The sequence below is a fragment of the Piliocolobus tephrosceles genome, chromosome 19 (genome assembly GCF_002776525.5).
Source record: "Piliocolobus tephrosceles isolate RC106 chromosome 19, ASM277652v3, whole genome shotgun sequence".
Lineage (NCBI taxonomy): Eukaryota > Metazoa > Chordata > Mammalia > Primates > Cercopithecidae > Piliocolobus > Piliocolobus tephrosceles.
In genome coordinates, this window is record NC_045452.1 from 57,733,678 (window position 1) to 57,752,512 (window position 18,835).

The 18,835-nt window shown below is 37.5% G+C and overlaps 1 protein-coding gene across 6 annotated transcripts in view; it reads right to left on the reverse strand.

Annotated features, from left to right (window-relative positions):
* NCAM2 (neural cell adhesion molecule 2) overlaps positions 1–18,835 on the reverse strand; it is a 506,280-nt gene that overhangs the window by 123,285 nt on the left and 364,160 nt on the right. For all 6 annotated transcript variants that reach the window (XM_023227524.3, XM_026446625.2, XM_026446624.2 and 3 more), the window contains one exon: positions 6,986–7,173. In XM_023227524.3, the coding sequence (XP_023083292.2) occupies positions 6,986–7,173 (188 nt within the window). The remainder of the gene's footprint in view (positions 1–6,985; positions 7,174–18,835) is intronic.

Sequence of the window (18,835 nt, forward strand, 5' to 3'; positions counted from 1 at the left end):
ACACACACACACACACACACACACACACACACACACACACACACACATCTGCACACATGCTCTAGATATAATCTGGCCAAATCAGGTACCCTGAAGCTTATTTGATGTATTCTAAGAAAGCAACATAGCCGGGCGCGGTGGCTCAAGCCTGTAATCCCAGCACTTTGGGAGGCTGAGACGGGCGGATCACGAGGTCAGGAGATCGAGACCATCCTGGCTAACACGGTGAAACCCCGTCTCTACTAAAAACTACAAAAAACTAGCCGGGCGAGGTGGCGGCGCCTGTAGTCCCAACTACTGGGAGGCTGAGGCAGGAGAATGGCGTGAACCCGGGAGGCGGAGCTTGCAGTGAGCTGAGATCCGGCCACAGCACTCCAGCCTGGGTGACAGAACGAGACTCTGTCTCAGAAAAAAAAAAAAAAAAAGAAAGCAACATAAAACCAAAGTCCAATAGTGGTTTGACACTTAAACCCAGCACAATGAAATGTTATATAATTGTATGAAAATATAAGATGACAAGGGTGTATTATAGAACATCAAGTAAAAATATTTAAATGTTTAAAAAGTGCAAAGCATTGAAAATATTAATCAAGAAACATCTACTGATAAACATTTACTGATAAACATCTACTAGAAACATCTACTGATAAAACTATTTCTTCATATTTAAATACAGACACACCTGTTTTATTGTGTCTGTCTTTATCGTGCTTGAAAGATAGTGTTTGTTTTTTTTCTTTTTACAAATTGAAGGTTTGTGGCGATCCTGCATTAAAGCAATCTATCAGCACCATTTGTTTTTTTACACTTGATGTTGTAGGGTACATGTGCACAATGTGCAGGTTTGTTACATATGTATACATGTGCCATGTTGGTGTGCTGCACCCATTAACTCGTCATTTACATTAGGTATATCTCCTAATGCTATCCCTCCCCCGTCCCCCCACTGCACAACAGGCCCCGGTGTGTGATGTTCCCCTTCCTGTGTCCAAGTGATCTCATTGTTCAATTCCCACTTATGAGTGAGAACATGCGGTGTTTGGTTTTCTGTTCTTGCAATAGTTTGCTGAGAATGATGGTTTCCAGCTGCATCCGTGTCCCTACAAAGGCCACAAACTCATCCTTTTTAATGGCTGCATAGTATTCCATGGTGTATATGTGCCACATTTTCTTAATTCAGTCTGTCATTGATGGACATCAGGGTTGGTTCCAAGTCTTTGCTATTGTGAATAGTGCCACAATAAAAATACCTGTGCATGTGTCTTTATAGCAGCATGATTTATAATACTTTGAGTATATACCCAGTAATGGGATGGCTGGGTCAAATAGTATTTCTAGTACTAGATCCTTGACGAATCGCCACACTGTTTTCCACAACGTTTGAACTAGTTTACAGTCGCACCAACAGTGTAGAAGTGTTCCTATTTCTCCACATCCTCTCTGGCACCTGTTGTTTCTGACTTTTTAATGATTGCCATTCTAACTGGCAGCACCATTTTTTCAACAACAGTTACCCATGTCCTATCTCTCTGACTTTTTGGTAATTCTCTCAATATTTTAAACTTTGCATTATTATTAAATTTGCTATGGTGATCTGTGATCAGTAATCTTCAATGGTGCTAGTGTAACTGTTTTGGGGAACCACAAACTGTGCCCCTAAGACAGTGAACTTAATTGATAAATGTGTGTTCTGACTGTTCCACTGACTGGCCATACCCCCATCTCTCTCCCTCCTCTTTAGCTGCCTTATTCTGTGAGACACAATAATATTAAAATTAGGCCAAATCATAATCCTACAATGGCCTCTAAGTGTTCAGGTTAAAGGAAGAGTCACAATCTCCCACATTAAATCAAAAGCTTAAGTGAGGAAGCTTAGTGATTAAGCTTAGTGAGGAAGGCATGGCAAAACCAAGATAGGCTAAAACAGAAGCCTATTGCAACAAACAGCCAAGTGGTAAATGTGAAGAGACAGTTCCTGAAAAAAGTCAAAAGTACTACACTAGTGGACACACAAATGATAAGAAAGCTAAACAGCCTTACTTATGTTATGGAGAAATATTTTATTGGTCTGGGTAGAAGACAAAGCCAACCACAATACTCCCTTAAGCCAAAGCCTAAGTCAAAGCCTAAGCCAGAGCAAAGACCTAACACACCTCAATTCAGTGAAGGCTGACAGAGGTGAGGAAGCTGCAGAAGAAGAGTTTGAAGCTGGCAGGGGTTAGTCCATGAGGCTTAAGGGAAGAAGCTATCTCTATAACATTAAAAATACAAGGTGAAGCAGTAAATGCTGATGTAGAAGCTGCAGCACGTTATCCAGAAGATCGAGCTAAGATCATTGATGGAAGTGACTATACTAAAAAATAGAATTTAAAATAGATGAAACAGTTTTCTATTGCAAGAAGATGTCATCTAGACTTTTATAGCTAGAGATGAGATGTAAAGGGCAGGCTTCAAACTTCAAAGGACCTGTTGAATCTCTTTTTAGGGGCTAATACAGCTAGTGACTTAAGTTCAAGCGATTGTTCATTTATCATTATAACAATCCTAGGGTCTTTAAGAATTATGCTAAATAGACTCTGCCTGTGTTCTACCCATGGGAAAACTAAGCCTGGTTGACAGGACATCTGTTTACAGCATGGTTTATTGACTATTTTAAGCCCACTGTTGAGATAATAGTGCTGAGAAAAGAAGAAAAAAAAAAAAAGATTCCCTTCAAACTAGTCGTGCTCATTGACAATGGACCTAGTCACCCAAGAGCTCTGATGAACATATACAAAGATATTAATGTTGTTTCCATGCTGGCTAACCCAACATCCATTCTGAAGCCTGTGGACCAAGGAGTTAGTTCAACTTTCAAGTCCTAGTACTTAAGAAATACAATGTGTGGCCGGTGTGGTGGCCGACGCCTGTAATTCCAGCACTTTGGGAGGCTGAGGTGGGCGGATTACGGGGTCAGGAGATCGAGACCATCCTGGTTAACACAGTGAAACCCCGTCTCTACTAAAAACACAAAAAGTTAGCCGGACATGGTGGCGGCGCCTGTAGTCCCAGCTACTCGGGAGGCTGAGGCAGGAGAATGGTGTGAACCCAAGAGGGGGAGCTTGCGGTGAGCTGAGATCACACCACTGCACTCCAGCCTGGGCCACACAGCGAGACTCCGTCTCAAAACAACAACAACAACAAAAAATACAGAAATACAAGATTTAAGGCTACAGCTGCCATAAAACAGTGATTCCTCTGAGAGATCTGGGAAAAGTAAAAGTCAACTGAAAATCTTCTGAAAAGGACTCACCATGCTGACGCCATTAAGAATTACTTGTGACTCATGGGAGAAAGTGAAAATGTCAACATTAATAAGAGTCTGAAAGAAGTTGATTCCAGCCCTCATGGATGACTTTGAGGGGTTCAAGACTTCAGCGAAGGAAGTAACTGCAGATGTGGTGGAAATAGAGAGCTAGGATTAGAAATGGAGCCTGAAGAAGTGAATGAATTGCTGCAATCTGATGATAAAACTCTAACAGATGGGAAATTGCTCTTTATGGAAGAGCAAATAAAGTAGTTTCTGGTGGTAGAATTTACTCCTTCTGAAGATGCTTGAAAAATGTTGAAATGATCACCCAAGATTTAGAATTTTACATAAGCTTAGTTGATAAAGCAGTGGCGGGGTTTGAGAGGATTAACTTCATTTCTAAAGATATCCTGCTCTAGGTAAATGCTAACAAACAGTATTATATGTTATTAGCCTTATAGCATCACCTGCTACACAGAGATCTTTCATGAAAGGAAGTGTTAATTAACAAAGTGCTTCACCGTTGCCTTATTTTAGTAAATTGCCACAGCAAATTCCACCTTCAGCAATCAACATTCTGACCAGTAAGCAGTCATCAACCTCGCGACAAGACTCTTCATCAATGAAGAAAATTACAGCTTGCTTAAAGCTCAAATTATTCCCAGCAATTTTTAGTAACTAAGTATTTTTCAGTTATGTTACATAGACCTTTTTATACATCATGCTTTTGCACACTTAATAGACTATAGTGCCAACATAACTTTCATATGCATTGAAAAACCAAAAACCTGTGTGACTGGCTTTATAGTGATATTTACTTTATTAAGGTGCTCTTGGAACTAAACCTGCAATATCTCCAAGGTATATCTGTATCCAGCTAAAAATACTGATATTAATTCATGATATTAGGTTTGGACAGAATATAGTGAAGTAACAAATATAGTTTTGAATATCTAAATATAAGCTGAGTGTATAATATTAATAAAGAAGCTTGCTAGACTTTTTCTTAAACCTAAAAATATTTATTTCTTCTATGTATTCCATGATAAGAAAGTCATGGACACAACAGTCAGCATCCCTATTTAGGATATGAAAGAAAGATACAGACAATTCAAAGTACAATATTATTCCAATGAGCCTATTAGAAACCCATTCCTTCTTTCAATGCTTGCCCATATATTGAAAAGTTGTGTAATTTCCGCAGGATGTGGTCAGCTAAAAAAATGAAGTTTTGATGATCTAGACCTTTACAGATGCATTTATTGGCAGTAACTTAAATAATGTATTGAATATTTGGTTATATTTTAAAATGCATAATCTTAACAGTTTGAATATATATACTTAAAAAAAACTTAAACTCAATTCTTATTATTGACGATTTGTTAAGTGTAAACTTTTTTCTATGTTTCATTTTATATTCTTAAGAATTAGCACATGTATGACTTTTACAATCATTATTACACAAAAGTGTCTCAAGCAACTGTATATACTAATAATCAAATATTAGTAATGCTCATTGTTGCTTTCTCTTTATGTTATTTTTTGTTATGCTATGTTTTCAAATTGTGTTAGTCACACATGTATATTTTTCATTCAGAATTTAAATTTAATTTGTGAGAGTATACACATAAACATGTCTGTTTAAAGTCAGTGGTTTAGCCAACAGATCACCTGGCTGTGTGTCAAGTAAACCAAAATTGTGTTTTTGTTTTTTAATTTTATTTTGGAGTGTGGAGGGATGTTTTCAGGCAGAAGCTTAAATAGCATAAACTATATACTATGTTGTATGTATAAAATGTTCCTTCACATTAAATATAGAGAATTATGAGTTGGCTGAGGAACTAAAAAATGTCAAGATGAAGCAAAGCAGAAATTACACATTAGTCTGTCATTTACTCATGAACTTCAATCCACTTGTTATGGACCGAACTGCCCGCCTCCTCACTCTGCCCATTCATATACTGAAACCCTAACTTCCAGTGTGAATGAATTTGGAGATAGGATCTTTAAGAAGGTAATTAAGGTTAAATGAGATAATAAGAGTGGGACCTACTCCAACAGGACTGGTATCCTTGTAAAACAAGAGGAAGACACCAGAACTCTGTGTGCGCACAGAGGAAAGGGCATGTGAGGACACAGCCAGAAGGTGGCCAAGTACAAGTTCAGGGAAGGGTCCTCTATAGAAGGCAACCCTGCAGGCACCATGATATTGAACCTCTACCCTCCAGAACTGTAAATTTCTGTGATTTTAACCATCCTATCCATGGTAATTTATTAAGGTGTTCAACGAGACTACACCCTACACAAAACAAGTTAAATCTAACCTGAGCTTTTCACTAAGGTAAAACACATAACATTTAGTTTAAAACTGCCCAGATGTTTTTATGAAATTGACATCCCTGTCAAGTCACAAATAGCTAGTTCTTCTAAAACAATTTGAAAGAAACTTCTTTACATTGAAATTGATTTAGACAAAGTGATTTAATTACCAACCACTCAGCCATGCAAATATTTGCAGACGTGATATCTAAATCCCCCTACCAAACAATTTTTTTTAAGTCTAAATGACATCAATGAGGATACTTTAAGTTAATGCAGTACGGATATTAGATGGTATTCTAAAACGTGCATTTCATTTAGTTTATGTAAACTGAATTAGTGAATAAAATGTAGCAACCTTTCAGCAAATAAGACTGTGTGGAAAAGATTCCCAATTGTCCTAACCACATCATAATTTGGAAAGGGTGATGATCATTTTCATAGATTTTTAAATTTGTTTTAGAAATTGATACACACATATACTCCAATTAATAAATAAGAAGCATTTTATTTAAACAGTATTTAAAGGCCAATTACTTGGCAAAATAAAAATAATTATACAAAATCTTATTTTTAGTAATAAAACAAAAGATAATGAACAAGTAAATTTCATTTATTTTGGAATTTATACTAGAATTGTAAAAATCTATCCAACAGATAGCATTTAGTCCTGCCAGACCGAAAAGAAAAAAAGCTATAACACATAATAGAATCAATGAAAGTATCAACATTGAAGACAAATTTGTAGCACTCAATAACTATTAAATTACCAACTTTTCTTCCTAGATTTTCCATATATTTATATATTTTTTCTTTTCTTTTCTTTTTTTTGAGACAGAGTCTTGCTCAGTTACCAGGCTGGAGTGGCCAGACTGGACTGCAGTGGCACAATCTCCGCTCGCTGCAACCTCCACCTCCCAGATTCAAGCGATTCTCCTGTCTCAGCCTTCCGAAAAGCTGGGACTACAGGCGTGTACCACCACACCCTCTCTGTATTTTCAGCAGAGATGGGGTTTCACCATGTTGACCAGAATCACCTGACCTTGTGATCCGCCCGCCTCAGGCCTCCCAAAGTGCTGGGATTACAGGCGTGAGCTATGGCGGCCTGCCATATAATTGTTTTCATTCCTAAAATTGCATTCATAAAAATAGTGGTCTTTGCTATATAGCCACATTTCTATATAAGTGAATAGACTTTCATATACTCATCATTAATGGGCCATGATCCAATGGACCTTTGAGTAAATAACTGTAAAATATATACACTATGATTTCTCTCTCATTGTATATAGGTATATGAAGATATTTAAATATATTCTGAAATAATAGATAGTTGCTAAAATAATACAATTTTTTCATGTATACACATGGACTTACCTCTAATATCATCTTTCTTCCTGTACTATATGTCTTTAAATTGGTCGTGTTTTTAGCGGGTAAGACTAATTTCTCTCTTCTCCAGTGAATTGATGCTGGTGGATTCGATTTCACATCACAACTTATATTGATAGGATTTCCTTCCCAAGAGTAATAAATTGTTTGGTTTGATATGAACTTGGGGGCATCTGTAATACAATATAATAAAATAATTATAGGCATTTTCTTTAAGTTACATAATCATTTAAGTAGTATAAGCATTAGTAATCTTTGCTTGACCGTAAAAAGAAGCCACATAATTCTAATTTCATGTTTTTGTTTTGTTTTGTTTCGTTTTGTTTTTTTGAGAGGGAGTCTCCCTCTGTTGCCCAGGCTGGAGTGCAGTGGCGCGATCTCAGCTCACTGCAAGCTCCGCCTCCTGGGTTCACCCCATTCTCCTGCCTCAGCTCCGAATAGCTGGGACCACAGGCGCCGCCACCACGCCCGGCTAATTTTTTTGTATTTTTAGTGGAGATGGGGTTTCACCCTGTTAGCCAGGATGGTCTGGATCTCCTGAACTTGTGATCCGCCACCTCAGCCTCCCAAAGTGTTGGGATTACAGGCGTGAGCCACTGCGCCTGGCCTAATTTCGTGTATTTAACATAGGGCATCAGAACTCAAAAAATATATGTCATTTGAATACTTTTATCACATAAGTTTAACAGGATTAACATACAAGCACTCATAAATTACCAATTATTAAAATGTAAGACAACCAGAGTTAAATTTGCTCTTACTAATCTGACAAAAAATAACTATTGATTATGTTAATGACTATCTACTTGTGTAGAAACTATTTCTGGAACAAACTACTTTATAAAGTGAGAGTTTAGGATAAAATCCAATAAAATAAATGGTTCTTTCCTCACTTTTTATTTTGTTTAAGTCATAGCCACTTTTTTGTATAAATTATTTTGAAGACTCAGGTATGAAATCTAAGTTGGAATGGCCACAATACAACTAAACAACATTTTTTCCCTAAAGTATCCATATTTCCCATTTTTACTAAACCAAAGATGTCATAAATTAATCAACAATTAAACCAGGTACAGAAACACAAATACTGCATAATCTAATTTATACATGTGGAGTCAAAAACAGTCAAATTCATAGAAAAAGACAGTAGATTGGTGATTACCAGTGGTTGTGGTGGTTAAGAGGGATAGAAAGATGTTGGCCGAGGGGTTCAAAGATTCAGTTAGACAACAGAAGTAAGTTTTTGAGATGTATGACACAATAAAATGACAACAGTTAGTGTATCATGTGTTTCAAAATTGCTAAGACAGTACATTTCAAATGTTCTCATCACAAAAGTCCTGAGTATGTGAGGTGAAAAATTTAATCATTCCACACTGTTGGACATATATGAAAACATCACATTGTACCCCATAAATATATACAACTAAATTAAAAAGGTCTAGAGGTGGCACACACATACATACACACACACAATAGTGGATGGAAACAAAATAAAATCTGTGGCTGCTGCTTATAACCAAAATTTTGTACTGGAAATAGCATTGAGCTTGCCATCAAAATTGAGTGCCAACTCTGCCAAGTAGCAAAGATGTGACCTTGAGTTTCTACTTATCAGTTTGGCCTTTTTTTCTTTTCTTTAAAGAATTTGTGAGTTGAACTATATAAATTCTTTCCAAATTCCTTAACCTCTAAGAGTTCTTTAAAATAACTCTGGGACAAATTTTAAAAATAAACATGCATATCACTTTTAGGATACATAAGGTAGCACTAGACCATATAAAAAGTGGCATTTGCTTTTCTGAAGCATTATGTAAGCTACTTGGGATAATAATTATTTCATGTTTATAGAAGCCTCTGGTGCAGTTTACTATATACACATGCAGGAATTGATATGTATATGTTTGTACAATAAGGTGCCTGTAATCCCTGGTACTTGGGAGGCTGAGGCACGAGAATCACTTGAACCCAGGTGATGGAGGCTGCAATGAGCCAAGATTGCATCACTGCACTCCAGCCTGGGCAACAAAGTTAGACTCCATCTCAGGAAAAAAAAAAAAAAGTTACTTGGTATATATTTTAATAACTGAATATCTTTCAAACAAAGACTACATGAGGGTAAATAATGCAGTGGTCCTTGGTGATAAATGTATTATCTTAAGACTCCAAAATCTTCTCAATAAGTATATAGTTAATAAAAACTGTGCATTACTATAAAGACTGTAAGAAAAAGAATACTGCAAACATTCAAAATATACAAACATCCAAACTTTGTAATGTGTCTATAGACATTAAAAACAAGGAAATATGCTCTTTTAGCTGTTATCACAATGAAACAATCCCTAATGATAAATTATTTAGATTTAATAAAATGGCAGCTGTATAGGCAGAAGTCTGACCTAGAACATTTATTCTTAAATCCCTGCCCTTGAATGAATCTCTGGCATTACATTGCCAGCATCACATGAAACAGTGACATATGCCAGGATCTGAATCTGTCACCTTCCTCAATGCTTCATTCAGAACAAGCTTATTTTCAGCCCAATCTTTTCCATACTAGGAGATACCAAAGAAACTTTTAAGCATGTCTTTAGACTTGGTACCAAGTTATACTTGTTTTGATAAATGCCCCCTCCCTGCCTCTTTTTTTTTTTCTTATTGCTGAGACTTGGAGGTGAACTTGGAGTTAGTACTGATCACTGCATTCCCCTGCAGTATGGGATTTCTTGACTTGATTACTTGCTTAATGCAAGCCTTCTACTTTCTTTTGTAATTCCTCCTCTGGCTCTGAAATCTTTTTTCTGAGCCTAGTTCATTTGTGGTTGGTACCTGTGACCTAAGAAAAGTCTTATTTCTTGCTGAGTGCTGGCCTGCATTACTGAATTCTGCCTGTGTCTGAGCAGGGTGAAGCTGATAACAAAACATAACACAGGCTCTGAGAACTGAAATATACAAGTCTTTGAACTGAATTTCCACCAGGTGATGAATATCAGAACAAGGCAACTCACTATAACACTCACGATATACATTTCACTTTCTAAATCAAATTGAAAAGGCATTACTGGGAAATAATTTATAATAAAAAATAAGTTTTTAAAAATCATATTGATAATATGAATAGACATTGTCCTTGTAAAACTGTATTATGATTGTATTGTAGATTATGTCTTACATACTCTTCAAAGCATTCACATATTAGAGTGAAATATCTTCCTCTTTTCCAGTCATAATACTCTGTGGCAATTTTCAAATGTCCTTTTTAATATTATATTTTAAGAACTACAAATAATAGAAATAGTTATTTTCAGAAGTAATAGTGTTACAGTGAAACAGCAAAAGAACTGTTGTAACTAACTCCATTTTTGTTTAAGGAGCCTTTATCCATTCTTACATGTAGCATGCAGGTTAGAATAATTTTATAACACTCATAATATGAAAGACAGCAATCATACAATTTTCAAAACTAATTCTGGGGTTAAAGGAAAAGTATCTAAAAATTAACCATATTTCTCATTAAATACTTATAGGAACATTATGACTTGACCAAAGACAAAAAAAGTTTCCAACCCCATTGGATCCTCACTGACACTCAAATGTCTGCAACCCTTGGTCACCTCTTGATCCTAATCCCGTCCTCTTCCCCCTCCCTGACCTTAACAAAAAAGAGGCTGAAATTTGTACTGACTTAATATGGTAGTTTAGGATGCTAGTCCACCATTTTCTTGGTTTGCTGGCTCTCAGAATAAATCTGCTTTTCCTCCCGCCAACTCTCGTCTCTCATGTTTGGCTTTCAAGTGGTGAGCAGCTGAACTTAGATTTGGTTATAATAGGGTGTCAATTTTAAAAGCTTTGTCATTGATTTCTTACCACTAAAGCAGAATATATAGAAATACCATTCACGTCTCTCAATATTTGGTATGAGTTCTCTTGTCTAGTTCATAGTCACTACCTGGTCAGTTTTAGAAGCCCCTTGCTGGCTTACTCACCTACCAGTTTCTACTTTAAGCGAATGTAACTATCCTGCCTAAAATCTTTTAAAGATCCTATTCACACTCCTTAAATCCAAACTTTTATGACTCTTTACAAAGCTTCACATAAACTATCTATGCCTATTTGTGACCTTACACACATTTAGATTAACTCTTTTTCTTAAACCTTAATCATCCTGAACTCTTTTGTGCTTTCAGCCCTTTGTTCTAGCTGTCTCAATCTGCCTAATCACAATTTTTCTTCTTTTTAAATTTTTATTTCAATAAGTTTTTCTGGAACAGGTGGTGTTTGGTTCTAAGGATAAGTTATTTAGTGCTGATTTGTGGGATTTTGGTATACCCATCACCCGAGCAGTATCTACTGTATCCAATGTCTAGTATTTTATTCCTCACCTACTCTCACCCTTTTCCCTCAGTTCCCAAAGTCCATTGTATCATTCTTCTGCCTTTGCATCCTCATAGTGTAGTTCCCACTTATGAGTATGAACATTCAATGTTTGGTGTTCCATTCCTGAGTTACATCACTTAGAATAATGGTCTCCAAATCCAACCAGGTTGCTACAAATGCCATTATTTTGTTCCTTCATATGGCTGAATAGTATTCACACACACTACATTTTCTTTATCCACTTATTGATTAATGGACATTTGGGCTGGTTCCATACTTTTGCAGTTGCTAATTGTGCTGCTATAAACATGTATGTGCAAGTGTTTATTTCATATAATGACTTCTTTTCTCTGGGTAGATATCCAGTAGTGGGATTGTTGGATAAAATGGCAGATCTACTTTTAGTTCTTTATGGAATCTCCACACAGTTTTCCATAGTGGTTGTGATGGCAGCGACAGTCCATCTGGAGCAGCCACTGTGAAGATGCCAGCTGCAGCTGGGGAGGTCTGGCTGGGGCTGTGCACTCCACAGAGCTTGCAGGGGCCAGGAACAGGAAGAAGCCCTGCCTCCTACTGAGTAGGTGGGGTGGGAACCCTGTACTCCCTTGTGCAGGTGCAGCCACACAGTCATGCTCTGTTCTCGGGAGGTGAGGAAGCTTCCCTTCCTCTATAGGCTGGGAAGTGCATGCTCCCATCCCTGGCCTCTCCTCACTCCTGGTGCCTGCTCTGATTTTGGAGCAAAGTTGTGGCCCAGCCCAGGTGCTGTCCCATCCCACCTAGGTGTGTGCACATTTATGGAGGTGCTGACACACCAGCCCCCTGCTACCTCGACACCCTCCGGACATTGGACACCCAGGAGAACAGGAGGGAGGCTGATGGAGGACTAAGGGTGGCTCAGCAGGGCCCTACAGGCACCCCTTGGCATGAAAAGCCTGGGGCCATGGACCGCATGTTGATGGCAGCAGGAGGCAGACAGGCTCCTGGTAGAAAGCTGAGGGTCTCCTGTGAAACACCACCTTCAATCCAGGGACAGCCTGAAGCCTGGGGGTAGGACTGTAAGTTCTGCATGGAATCATGGCCCAGAGTGATAACTTATAGTGCTTTTTCCAGGCCTACCCATGGCCAACCATGGATCAATCAGCACACACTTCCTCCCTCTGAACCCATAAAAACCTGACTCAGCTAGAGTTGGACAGATGTCAGGATGACCTGCTGGTGGATACAGCTACCCACTTAGGGTCTCCTGAGAGCCTTTCTGTAGCTCAGTGAAGCTCCTTTCCTCCTTGCTCGCCCACCACTTGTCTGTATACCTCATTCTTCCTGGACATGAGACAAGAACTCAGGACCTGCAGAATGGCAGGACTGAAAGAGCTATAAGACAAACAGGGCTGAAACATGCCCCCCACTTGCCACATTGCAGGCAATGAGAAAGACAGAAGAGCTGTGGTTCTGCTGGGAGCCCAGACCTTGGAGGTCCCCATACCAAGGCTGTGGCATGATGTAACACCATCTTTGGGGCTCTGGACTCCCTGGAGTCTCTGAGCTTTCATGTACCATTGCATTCCCCTGGTCTAAATGATGGTGCCTGCAGTGGAAGCCCCTTGAGATACACCTGGTTCAGCCTTGCATGGAGTGGTGCCTGGAGCTGCCTGCCCCACCATAGCAGACGGAGTGCCTGGCTGGACCCAGTAGCTGGACCCTGTAGTCGCCCACCCAGACACCCCTTACCACTCCTGACCTGGTTCGCCCTTGGCAGGTATGGGATCTAGGCCAGTAGCATGAGCTGAGTGCAGCCTGCTTTGCCAAGTGGGCAGAATGAGCCCAGTGTAAGCAAGCAAAACCCAAGCAGAGGTACCACCAGCCACAGAAGTTTCCAGGTGGCAAAGTGACACCCTAAAGATCCCATGACAGTTGTACTAGTTTACATCCCCACCAGCAGTCTAAAAGTGTTCTGTTTTCGCCATATGTGTGCCAACACTATTGCTTTTTTATTTCTTTGATTATGGCTATTCTTTCAGCAAGGAGGTTGTATCACATTGTGGTTTTGATTTGCATCTCCCTGATTGTTAGTAATGTTGAGAATTTTACATATATTTGTTGCCCATTTGTGTATCTTCTTTGAGAATTGCCTATTCAAGTCCTTAGCCCACATATTGATAGTATTATTTATTTTTCTTGCTGATTTGAGATCCTTGTAGATTCTTGATATTAGTCCTTTGTCGGACACACAGTTTGTGAAGATTTTCTTCCACTCGGTGGGTTGACTGTTTACTACCTGATTTTTTTTTTTTCTGTGCAGAAGCTTTTTAACTTAATTAAGTCCCATCTATTTATCTTTGTTTTTATTGCATTTGCTTTTAGGTTCTTGGTCATGAAATCTTTGCCTAAGCCAATGTCTAGAGGAATTTTCCCATGTTATCTTCTAGGATTTTTATGATTTCAGGTCTTAGATTTAAGTCTTTGATCTATCTTGAGTTGATTTTTGCTTAAAGTGGAAGATGAGGACGCAGTTTCATTTTTCTACATGTGACTTGCCAATTATTCCAGTACCGTTTGTTGAATAGGGTGTCCTTTCCCCACTTTATGGGTTTTTGTTTGCTTTGTCAAAGATCAGTTGGCTATAAGTATTTGGCTTTATTTCTGAGTTCTCTATTTTGTTCCATTGGACTGTGTGCCTATTTAATCCATGCTGTTATGTTGGCTATAGCCATACAGTAGAGTTGGGTAATGTGTTGCCTCCAGATTTGTTCTTTCTGCTTAGTATTGCTTTGGCTATGAGGGCTCTTTTACAATTCCATATGAATTTTAGAATTATTTTTTCTAATTCTGTGAAGAATTATGGTGTTATTTTTATTAGAATTGAGTTGAATTTGTAGACTGCTTTTGGCAGTATGGTCAAAACCTAACCACTTTTGATATATTTCATTTTAATATACCCATGTATGTTCTATCTCCCTTATTTATAAATTATTTTTCTTTTTTTTTTCTTTGAGACAAAGTCTCGCTCTGCAGCCCCAGTTATGGACCAGGAGTACAGTGGCATAATCTCGTCTAACTGCCACCTCTTCTTCCCGGGTTCAAGTGATGCTCCTACATCAGCCTCTCAAGAGCTGGGATTATAGGCATGCACCACCAGGCTTAGCTAATTTTTTGGTATTCTTAATAGAGATGGGGTTTCACCATGTTGCCCAGGCTGGTCTCGAACTCCTGACTTCAGGTGATCCACCTGCCTCGGCCTCCCAAAGTGTCGGGATTACAGGCATGAACCACCACACCCGGTCAGCCTAATTTACAAATTCAATGAGGGAAAGAACAATGTTACTTGCCTCACAGTTCTTCTACAGCACCTAAATATAAGTACCTATTCAGTCAATAACAGTAAAATCGATGAATGAAAACCAGGATAAGCATGTATTCTAGATGTCATCACTCCATTTAAAAGAGGATGAGAAATACACCCACATTTGTTTGATATTTCTAAAGACACAGAAACCTGGACTTCAATCCAGTGTTATATCTATTGTAACACATTGTCTTTCTTAGACCTTTATTATTATTTTGTAGAGAAGCTGGCCCCATACATTAACTAAGGTTTAACTCTATATTTAAAACAACCTGTAACACTCTGACTTTTTTTTCAGTCATTTGAGTTTTCTCATTTGATTTATGCTGAGGGAAACTACCAAGGGAGTAAAAACTAATATATCCTTTGGCAGATTTAAAGGATAATTCAATTAATGATTTCATAGATTCAGTTCTCTGTGTTCTGTCATATGTAGAAAAAGCTATGGCAATTAACTGGATTCAGTCCATGTACCATGGGAATTCTAATGGCTATGTGGAATACTAAATTAGATGTGTGCTTACTGCCAGTTAACCGTAACACTGGATATGCAGTGTTTGTTCTAATTTTGAACAGCCAAGTTATGCATAAATATCAGCATATTTTATGATCCTTGAATCATAAGAGTGATTTTTATTAAGGAATACCTATATGTGACTTCTTAGCACATACTGGCACTCTCTCTAATTTGGTTTCATTCATGATAATATCTTTATTGGCCATAAGAAAAATTTGATAAGTAAGGTGAATTATTCATATTTCTAATATTATTCCCCCTTTTCTCATCAGAATATCTTTCCTTCCTCAAATCATACATAAAATACTAATAAAAATATTGTAGCTGTACTTTCAATGGCTAATCTGTCTTCTATTTTTTACGTTATGTAACTGAATTTTTCATGAATAGGTGTATCATCTTTAAGTATAATTTCACCTATGTATTTAGAAAACAAAGCTTAAATGAACCTCTTTCATAAAAACTTCTGAGTTATCAAAGGAAGAATTATTGGTGATATAGATATATCAGTATTCAAGTTGTTTTATAAATACTAATAATGCCTGTTTATTTCAGAATTTGCATTTCAAAGCAAACCTGCATATACCTAAATAAAATTAAAATCTTGGTTTATTAAGATATGATCTTTAAATTTTATATATCCAATACTTATTAGGTTAATAAAGATCTCTTAGAATAATTAAAATAAGATGCCAAAACAAAAAATTTTGGTATGGTAAGAAAAAATTGTACAGGACAATTGTTTTAGCATTGATGACACCCTAGTATTTGCATCATAGAAATTAATCATTTTATGCTATCTGAAAAAAATCACAGAAAAACTACAGGGCTACAGTAACCAAAACAGCATGGTTCTGATATAAGAGCAGACATACAACCCAATGGAGCAGAATAGAGAACCCATAAATAAGAACGTACATCTATAACTATCGATCTTCAACAAACTTGACAAAAACAAGCAATGAGAAAAGGATTCCCTATTCAACAAATGGTGCTGGGATAGCTGGCTAGCCATATGCAGAAGACTGAAAGTGGACCCCTTCCTTATACTGTATACAAAAATTAACCCAAGATGGATGAAAGACTTATATGTAAATCCCAAAATATAAAAACCCTGGAAGGCAACCTAGTTAATATCATTCAGGACATAAACATGGCAAAGATTTCATGATGAAGATGTCAAAATTAATCGCAACAATAGCAAAAGTTGACAAATGGGATATAATTAAACTAAAGAGCTTCTGCACAGCAAAATAAACTATCAACAGAATAAACAGACAACCTACAGAATGGAAGAAAATTTTTTCAAACTATGCATCTGACAAAGGTCTAATATCTAGCATTTATAAGAAACTTAAACAAATTTACAAGAAAAAAAACCCATTAAAAAGTGGGCAAAGTGGCCGGGCGCGGTGGCTCAAGCCTGTAATCCCAGCACTTTGGGAGGCCGTGACGGGCGGATCACGAGGTCAGGAGATCGAGACCATCCTGGCTAACACGGTGAAACCCCATCTCTACTAAAAAATGCAAAAAACTAGCCGGGCGAGGTGGCGGGCGCCTGTAGTCCCAGCTACTCCGGAGGCTGAGGCAGGAGAATAGCGTAAACCCAGGAGGCGGAGCTTGCAGTGAGCTGAGATCCGGCCACTGCACTCCAGCCCGGACGACAGAGCAAGACTCCGTCTCAAAAAAAAAAAAAAAAAAAAAAAAGTGGGCAAAGAACATGAACAGACACTTCTCAAAAGAGGACATACATGTGGCCAACAATCATTTGATAAAAAGCTCAACATCACTGATCACTAGGGAAATGCAAATCGAAACCACAATGAGATACCCATCTCACATCAGTGAGAATCACTATTATTAAAAAGTCAACAAGAGACCCTGGCTAGGTTGTAGAGGAAAAGGAACACTGTTACACTGTTGATGGTGGTGTATATTAGTTCAGCCATTGTGGAAGACTGTGTGGGGATTCTTCGAAACCCGAAGACAGAAATAGCATTTGACTCAGCAGTCCCATTACTGGGTATATACCCAAAGGAATGCAAAGCATTCTAGTATAAAGACACATGCATTTGTGTGTTCACTGCAGCACTATCACAATAGTAAAGACATGGACTCAACCTAAATGTCCATCAGTGATAGACTGGATAAAGAAAATGTGGTACAAGTTCACCATGGAATACTATGTGGCCATAAAAAAGAATGATGTCATGTCCTCTGCAGGGACCTAGATGGAGCTGGAGGACATTATCCTTAGCAAACTAACTTAGGAACAGACAACCAATGCATCTTCTCACTTATAAGTTGGAGTTAAATGATGAGAATACATAGACACATACAGGGGAACAACACACATTGAGAACTATCAAAGGGTGGAGGGTGTGGGGGGAGAGGATCAGGACAAATAACTAATAGGTACTAGGCTTAATACCTGGATGATGAAATAATCTGTATACACACACACACAAAAAAAACCCTCTGACTCAGGTTTACCTATGTAACAAACCTGTACTTGTACCCCTGAATTCAAAAGTTTTTAAAAAATTAGAATTTTTTTTTTTTTGGCATTAGACTGAACTCACTGATAATTGCTCTTACAATCTTAGCAAAATTATTAGAAGCCCAAGAAACATCAAAGATCATTTAAACAAAGAAGATTATAATAAAATAACTTTTACATAACCAGAAATGTTTCAAATACTGATGCATGTGAAGAATTTTGAGATACCAAGAGTACTAACAATAATTATTTAAAGAGGAGATTTGCTCTGATCAAGACTTCATCTTCATTCCAAGGGCAGGAAATTTTTCATGTCCACAATACTAAAGCAGAGAGAAGACATTTTAGTGTTGGTGAGCTGTAAATTTGAAATGAAGGGATCTATGTGAATAAATACACTAATTTGAATTAGTCATATATGTTTTAATATCACATTTGATTCAGATTAACTATCTGATCATTATTTTAATATTATATTAGATTCAGATTCAATATTATCTCCTCCTTAGGTTCTACTTCAAAATACTGTGATGATGTTACCTTTCAAAGGCTTTTTGTCTTACTGCTCATTTGTATACTATCTATGACACATATTTTCTTATAAACACATTAAGTTATATGTTATTTTATGATGCTTTCTAAGCTATTCTACATAAGTAGATTCTGGTCCCCTAGGCTTACTGAAATATTTGTAAGTATGTTCAATTATTTGCATGTTTGAAAAATACTAACAGTCTATTTCTAATGTTGTACAAGAAATGCTATTTATTATTATTTCTATTATTACTATTATTACTTGAGATGGGGGTCTCGCTGTATTGCTCAGGCTGGTCTTGAACTTCTGTGTTCAAATGATCCTCCTGCCTCAGCCTCCTGAGGAGTTGTGATTACAGGCATGCACTACCACACTTGACTAGCTATTATTAAATTGAATAACTAAAATCAAAGGTTTTTAAACGAAGATACAGAAATACCATTTTCTTCTTGAATAATTATAAAACTACTTACAGAAATAGTTTGTTTTTCTTATTAATATGTGATGATTATCCAAGCAAGTTGGAAACCACTTAGAGAAAAATATAAATGTGCATATTTTCA